This window comes from Telopea speciosissima, chromosome 4 (assembly GCF_018873765.1).
Source record: "Telopea speciosissima isolate NSW1024214 ecotype Mountain lineage chromosome 4, Tspe_v1, whole genome shotgun sequence".
NCBI classification, from domain to species: domain Eukaryota; kingdom Viridiplantae; phylum Streptophyta; class Magnoliopsida; order Proteales; family Proteaceae; genus Telopea; species Telopea speciosissima.
In genome coordinates this window covers 16,084,720-16,092,351 of record NC_057919.1, presented here as the reverse complement: position 1 = coordinate 16,092,351, position 7,632 = coordinate 16,084,720, and the positions used below count along the sequence as shown (strand labels likewise).

The window sequence follows — 7,632 nt, the reverse complement described above, 5'->3', positions numbered from 1 at the left end:
GTTCTTGCAGCACAGGTTTACGTAACCATCTTGGACTTGGACACCCCTGAGCGGATCTGATGGAATCCCTAGATGAGGAAACCAATGGTTTTGCATAATCCACGCGAATCAGGATAAACTCCGGTGACGTACAGTGCGTGATTTTCCTCCACGTAGCATCCACGTGTCGCGCTTATTTAAAATGTGTGCCATTGAAACTGCTCTGGTTGCCCGTTACACTCGGTACAGTGTCTGACTGAGTTTCCTCTTTGTTTTTTGGTCTCTCTCTCTACTGTATCTGTAATCATCAAAAGCAGCAGTCTTGGCGAGCGTAGGGCACAAATCATTTCTAGAAGGAAAGCGAATAGGTCGAGCTGTCGAGGATCAGACTCTGTTTCCTCCGTTTCTTTGTCTCCTTTCTCTGTCAAATTCTACTCTGCAACTATAAATTCTGGTTCTATTTTTTTGCTACTTTGTTTAGTTTTTCCCTTTGTATCTGACCAATGGGGAGGATGGGATATCTGTTAATGAGAACTGATCCGGCGACGAGTGAGTTGATCCATTCCGATCTGAAGGAGGTGGGCAATGCCGTGAAGAAGCTCGCCAATCATGCCGTGAAGTTGGGAGGTCTAGGTTTTGGGACTTCCTTTCTTGAATGGTTGGCTTCCTTTGCTGCGATGTAGGTCCTCTCTCTCTCTCTCTCTCTCTCTCTCTCTCGAATGCCTTCTTCTTGATAAGTTGAATTACTTAATTTTAAGTGTTCTCGCCTTTCTAGGTGTTTCTGCGTTTGTGATACCTGTTCATGGGAAGATAAAAGTTAATCTGGTTTTCTGGTCTTTGAGATAATTTAATGAATGGGAAATATTTATGTTCCTTAGTTGTGAATACCCTTCAAAGGGGCCGTAAAAGGAATGTTGCTTTGGAGAGCTGTCCTTTTGGCAAGAACTATTTTAGCTAGTAATTTCGTTGGCCCGGAAAATGCAAGAACTTTGCAGCATTCTGTTGGATTTTGTGTGATTAGATGTACCAGAATATCACCTAATATTGCTAGAATTCTTATATCAACTCAATGAAGTGTGGAATTAAAATTTTGCATTTTAAATTATGATCCCTAGTAACTTTAATAAGTTATTCTCTCCTGTTAGACAAAGGGTCACGATCGCCATTCACAGCAGCATGCTCAAGCAAATGCTACATTTCATTATGTATATCATGAAGTTCTGTTCCATTTTCTGGGTGGATTTCCTATATCTTGCTATTATTTTTTATGGATGCATGGATTCTTCTAATTATCAAGCTCTTTCCAATGAGATCAATTGATTTGCCATGGACTTCGAGTGGAAGCTGTATTCCATTTGCTGTTTCTGTCAGAGTATTGCACTTGCACTACGGGAAAAATGCTTAGTTCTGTTTCTAGATTTAAAGATGGAGAAATTTTTATTATTGCTAAGAAATGAAAGTGTCATAAAAAGAAGTAATTGATTTGGGATGCTAAATATTTTCCTGCTTGTCTGTTCTGGAAGAGCCTTTTAAAGGGAGAAGAAAGGGTCTTACAGCTTTAGTTTTTTTATGTATTACATGCAGAAGGATTTTACTTATAAGCTATCTCTGTCTATTGAATGACAACTACTTAATTAGTCACTGAAAAGCGTCATTTGAGAACTTCGGTGTAATACTACTCCGAATTTTAACTCTTTTGTGGGTCCATATGCTGTAGAGCATATTTAGTTCCTTGTAAAGAGCTAGCAATCTTTGGTTGTTCACAGCATTCTTTCATATTCTTAATGCAGTTACCTATTGGTATTGGATCGAACAAACTGGAGGACGAACATGCTGACTTCACTTTTAGTTCCTTATATTTTCTTCAGTCTTCCTTCAGTATTGTTCAACTTCTTCAGGTGATCATCCTTAAAGTTAGTTCACTTTTGTTCTTTCCATCATTTTTTCTTCTTTTATCTTTTCCATATAAACTAATTCAATTTGATTATGGGGCAGGGGGGAGGTTGGAAAATGGATTGCCTTTATTGCAGTTGTGTTACGGCTTTTCTTCCCACGGCACTTTCCAGGTATCTGTGTCTAGTCTTTCTAACAATCTTGATTGATCATGTTTCTAATAACATGGATGAAAGTATGCATTCAAACTTCCTAGTTATATTCTTTCTGTTGACAAAGATTTATAGGATGCAGAAGGCCTTTGCCCTCAATCCAGTACTGGCACATTTAGTTTGCTATCCAGCCCACTAGGTAACAAGTAAATTCCAAGCCTGGTTGCCGTCAGATTTGGGCTCTGCTGTTATCTTTAAACTGCAATTCAGGTGGGCGAGTGTCAATTTTTTGCACCTGGGAATTTGTTTGGCTTTCACTGGGCCAAGATATGGGTTATTCCTTTGACATTTAGGTTACAGAACATTCCATAATAAGTTTTGGATCATGAATTTTACTGGTAGAGAGTCGGTTAGGGAAGAAGGGAAAATCTGAGAGGGTTCTCAGAGTTGGAGGGGAAGGGGATAAACATGTCAAAACACACTACTTTGAGCAAACCCAATTCAACTTTTCTATTCAATTCACTCTGTCCAACGTTGGGTTACAATGTATAAATAAGCAAAAATCAAAAGAGTCCTTCTGGGAATGTAAAACTATCTCCTAATTAATGCAGTTCTAGATTGAATGTAATTCAACTAGAAGCCAAAACCAGAATCTGTTCTTCTAAGGGTAACTTTTTTTTTTTTTTTGATAGGTTTCTAAGGGTAACTTGGTTAGGGTAAACTAATGGAAAAGCTAAATATAGGGTCAGGGTTTAGTGGGGATTAGGGTTTGAAGGTATAGTTAAGGTTATATGATATAGGGGAGTCTTCCGGTGAAGGTTACATTAACAAATAACAAGTCTAAGACTGCTGGACAGAACTGGCAGCAAGTTATGGAGTCTAGGGTTAGGGTTAGAGAAGAGATATGAGAGGAGATCCTAGGGTTAGAGTGGACAAAACTGCTTCCAATTTGGATCGAGCTTCCCAAAGAGGCTGGGGAGCACTCGATTACAATATGGACAGATTCCCATGGTAGGTTAGGTCTGTGGTGAATTTAGAACTTTGAGAAAAGGGAGAAAAGGGAGAAAAAGAGAATCTGTGGTTTGGGAAGGTTAACACTTACTTGTTGATGAAGAACAGTCTTGAACAGAATTTTGATGAAGTAGAATTATGCTTGAAATCAGAACTTGAAAGTAAACAGCAATGGAGAAGACAATTAACCAATTCAAACCACCCGGGCTTCCCACCACAAGGTGTTAATCAGGTCAAACACCGATTCCGTCAGCCTTGATCAAACACAAGACAATTCTTCTTGAAGAAGACAAGTTGCAGCAGCAGCCTTGAAGAGAAATTTTCAAATTGTGAGGTATAGAAGAGCCCCATGATTTACTTTATTTATATGGGCCAAAGGGCCTATGTCCTATTCAGCTTAGGAGTTGAAGACCCCTAGCCGATTTGAATTACATCAACACCTCCTCTCTCAAAACCATGGAGAGGAGGGGTGACAATTAAGTTGTCACATGACAACTTAAAAAGTCACATGACCTACTAAAAACAATTAAACTAATTTCAAATTAAGAAAGTGTCATGTGACTACTTAAACATGACTATTACATCAAAGTAAAACTAAGTGTGGAACTAAAATAGCTAATTCCATATGCAACCCTATTAACCATACTTTAGGTCTATCAAAGTGACCTATTACATTGAAAACCCATGGGATCAAATGCCCAAAATGTATATTACCCAACCCTAGACTTATTCCTAATAAAACAAGCCTATTGCGGTGATGAATCTGCATCATTAATCCAACTCTAAATTGTGTTAAAACAAACACCAAAGAAGCACAAACTTAAATGAAAACAGAGCAAGCTGACACAGAGATTTAACGTGGTTCGCACACCAATATGATGTGCTATATCCGCAAGCGAAGCTGAAGATGTTTCACTATGTAATGGAAGAAAGTTACAATGTGGAGATCTCTCAAGAACACCCAAAACGGCGCTGCAGTTCTCTCTCTTCTCAAAAACCTAACATAGAAAACCTCAAAAATCGACTTCTTTACTACAAGACGGGTAAAGAATGTTAATACTCCTCCATCGGGTCTGGTCGAACCGTATCTCGGGGGCTTCGCCCCCACACCCCCAACAACATCAGTGATGGGTTCCGGCTCTCTGCTACCATCACAAATCTCAGAAAAGAATTCTTTATCAGGTTACCACCAAAATATGTCGGAGCGGGTCAATCTTCAAAACGGGTACTCACATTCAAGATACACATAACAAAATGTAAATAGAGTTAAAATTAAGTAACTACTCTATTCCTACGTTGTATTCTATCCAAGCAAATAAAAGTCAAAAAAGTTAACTAACTACTTCCAGCACTTGTTGGATAAAAAACTCAGGTTGGACTGGTTCTTTCTGGGTTTGGGTATCCAAAGCCGGTCATGCTGGTCCAACCAGTCAAGTGCTACTGCATCATGTACTTAGTTCATTGGATGGATGTGTCTACAAATAAAATGTGCCTTATCATCCTCGATCTTCCAATGAGAGTTTTTTGGGTTTTGATAGTTAGGCCCCAAGGAGAGTTGAACTCACGACCTCTTAATTATGAGGTGTTGGTCCTTGTCAACTGAGCTATCCCCTTGGGGTTAAAAATTAATATTTTGAATACCAATATGAAATGTTCTGCATAGTGGGCTAGCCTTGGTGCAACAGTTAAAGTAGTGCTATTGCAACATGTTGGTTGCGGGTTCAAAACTTGCAAACAGCCTCTCCTGCGAAGCAAAGGGTAAGGCTTCTAATTTGCCCCTCCCAGACCCTGCAGTAGTGGGAGCCTTGTGCACTGCGATGCTCTTTTTTTAATATGGAATGTTCTGTAAATGGATAGTGTTTTCTCTAGAGCCTTTGAGCTTCTCATTGAGGTGCACTTCTGCATCTTTAAGATTTCCACTATCATCTTTTATAATAAAACTCAACCTCCTCACCGTGACATTAATTTCATTTTTTATTACTTAATCAATTTATTTGATCCCATTGTCTGGAAAAGTTTCCAATGATTGAGTCATATGGACAGATATATTTATGTTTATGTACATGTAACCGTGTATATGACAAACTATTGCTTAGTGCATGGTAAAATCTCAGGCTGCTAGTGAAGATGCAGATTGGAGGCTGAGGGCCAAGCAGCCAAAAATAAAAAATAAATTTGCCACAAGTGTAGGAACCACCTCAACCTATCCCTCTTAGGACCCTGTGAAAGAGGAATTTGCACCATGATACGGTACCTTATAGCTTAGCATGACCTATATATATAATCTAACCTTCGTCGTGATGGTAAGGTTACTTGTAACAAAATGGTTCCATATAAAAATGCTATCTAAGACCTGTATGGACTGTGGAGACTGTGTACAAAACATCCTAGAATTTGCAAAATATTAACTTCAAAGCTCTGCCATTTTAGAAAATATTCCATAGTAGACCCCTTATATTCCTTACAAACTGAAGCCAAAATGTCACTCATTTCTTAGGTGATCAACTTCTCTTCTTAATTTTTTAGCCCTATCATTAATTGATTTGTTGATTACCGTCATTTGTGTGTAGTAAATGTTAGCCATCATTCAAATCAATTGAACAAGGAGTGAAAGCACCCTGCTAATCCAAATGGCCAAGGTTTCCTGTCTAAAAAAAAAAAACTCTTATAGTGATCAAGATTGCAAGAGTCTGACTGGTACTAAGATTTCTAGACTGGGAATTTGGGGTTTGGATTGAGAGTAAATTGGAAACAATAGGTGCAGGAGCACACCTGGATTAGGTATCAGGTACAAAATTAAGTGAATGTGATGGGTTAACTTAGCATCGGTGAGGATGGAGGGAAGTGAAGATGAATGGATGATGTATATCTAAGCATGAAAAAGACCAAAGAAAAAAAAGGGGGAGGGGGGGGGGGGGGGAGTTACTGTACACGTGAACAGTACACCGTGACACTGTTCACGTGAATGATGATTTGGGCTGATATGGACAGCTGGCTAGAAGGAGTTGATTTTTGGTGTTATTTTTATTATTAGATACTTATTTAGTTTCCTATTTGAGTTGTAATCCTAATTGGGAATCCTAGTTAGAGTCTAGTTTCTATTTTATAGGTTTTATTAATTAGTTTCTTACTCAGATTAGGATTGGGTTGTTTTATTATAAATACATGTATGTGGCGGCTGAACAGGAAGGACACAGAGATTGAGAAAAGTGCTATTGATGAAGCTGTGAGATGCGGCAACAGTGAGATACCGTGGGTGAGAAGCCCTGGGTGAGAGGATGATGGGCTGAGATAGCTGACTCTATCCCCCCCTTCTATGTCCCTTTCTTCTTCTTTTTTCTTATCCTTTATGTTCTCCTTCATATGTAAACAGGAAGTTGCAATAAAAGAGTTTTAGTTATTTAATTTTGTTCTTTCATTGTATTGATCCTGCTGCAATCGATCTCCAGCTGGTTTCCCTGGTTCGAGGTCAAGTTTGCAGTAATGGATTTTCGTCGTGGAGAATCAGTGAACCATTGAGGGTAAGGGAATTCAGTTATAGGTTTCAAAAAGAGAGATGTAAAAAAAAGGAAGAATAGGCTACCTCTTAACAACAACAATAACTCTTGAAATTATCTGCCTTGAGAACATCAACTTCTTGCTGGATCCTTTTAGGACAGGAGAAACCATGGATAAAATATAGAGAAAGTGATTGCTGGGTTATGAACAGCTCAAATAGGGTTTAATGCTGAAACCACTAATGCTATATAATTGAATAACCCTAGGGCAGCAACACAGGAGTACGACAGTGGGCTATCTAAACTTTAATTTCATGAATAAATTGGGAAAGAGAACGGTACCTGGTCATGTGTGGCGTGCTTATTGGTCTGAAAGTCTTCCTACGGGTTCTTTCAGGTCTTCTAAGCCAGCAGGGTTGGCAAGGTATGCCAGAGCAGTCTGTAGTGAGTGCTCTGCTTTCTTTAGGGGTATGTAGTGAGGCTAGCCGACATGAAATGACCGCCTTGTCCTCAAGGATTTCCGCATTTTCATGGGGGCACGGCAGTCATTTTGCACGGCCCTGTGTCTGAGCTTAGGGGCCATGCGCCGCACGTGACCAGGTAGCGTTCTTTCTCCCTATTTATTAAAAGAAGAAACTTTAATTTCATGAATAAACAACCTACAATGTAACTGCATGGGAGTACCCCCTGCCTTTTTATAGGGCTCACAATGCTTTGAAATATTAGTAATGAAGACTGTCTAATGACTGAGAACAAAAAAAAAATAAAAAAATGTGGGAGGTTAGTGAATCCCATCAATTCACCAGGAATGTAGGGTCCTCTATCAACTGGAACCACTAATGTTTTCTGATGTGTCTAGTGACAATGGTGGAAATTCACTAACAACCATGATTTGTATCAGGACTGTGACTGAAGTCCTACTAAGACTAACTTTCTAAGTTTGAACTTTGAACCGAAAACTCCAATCTAAGTCCTTCATAAATTCAGATGAATAGATAGTAAACCCTTGCATGTGTGTCATCGCATCTATTAAAGGAGGGTTTAATTACAGAAATACCTTCAAATAACAGAACTTACCAAAATACCCTATTAATTGAAAA

The 7,632-nt window shown here is 39.0% G+C and overlaps 1 protein-coding gene across 1 annotated transcript in view; it reads left to right on the top strand.

The window, feature by feature from the left end:
• Positions 1-293: 293 nt before the first annotated feature.
• The window catches only part of LOC122658187 (cold-regulated 413 plasma membrane protein 2-like), a 27,767-nt gene continuing 20,428 nt past the window's right edge, over positions 294-7,632 (top strand). The window contains exons 1-3 of the mRNA XM_043853098.1: positions 294-658; positions 1,770-1,877; positions 1,975-2,045. Of these exons, the coding sequence (XP_043709033.1) occupies positions 483-658; positions 1,770-1,877; positions 1,975-2,045 (355 nt within the window). The 5' untranslated portion in view covers positions 294-482. The remainder of the gene's footprint in view (positions 659-1,769; positions 1,878-1,974; positions 2,046-7,632) is intronic.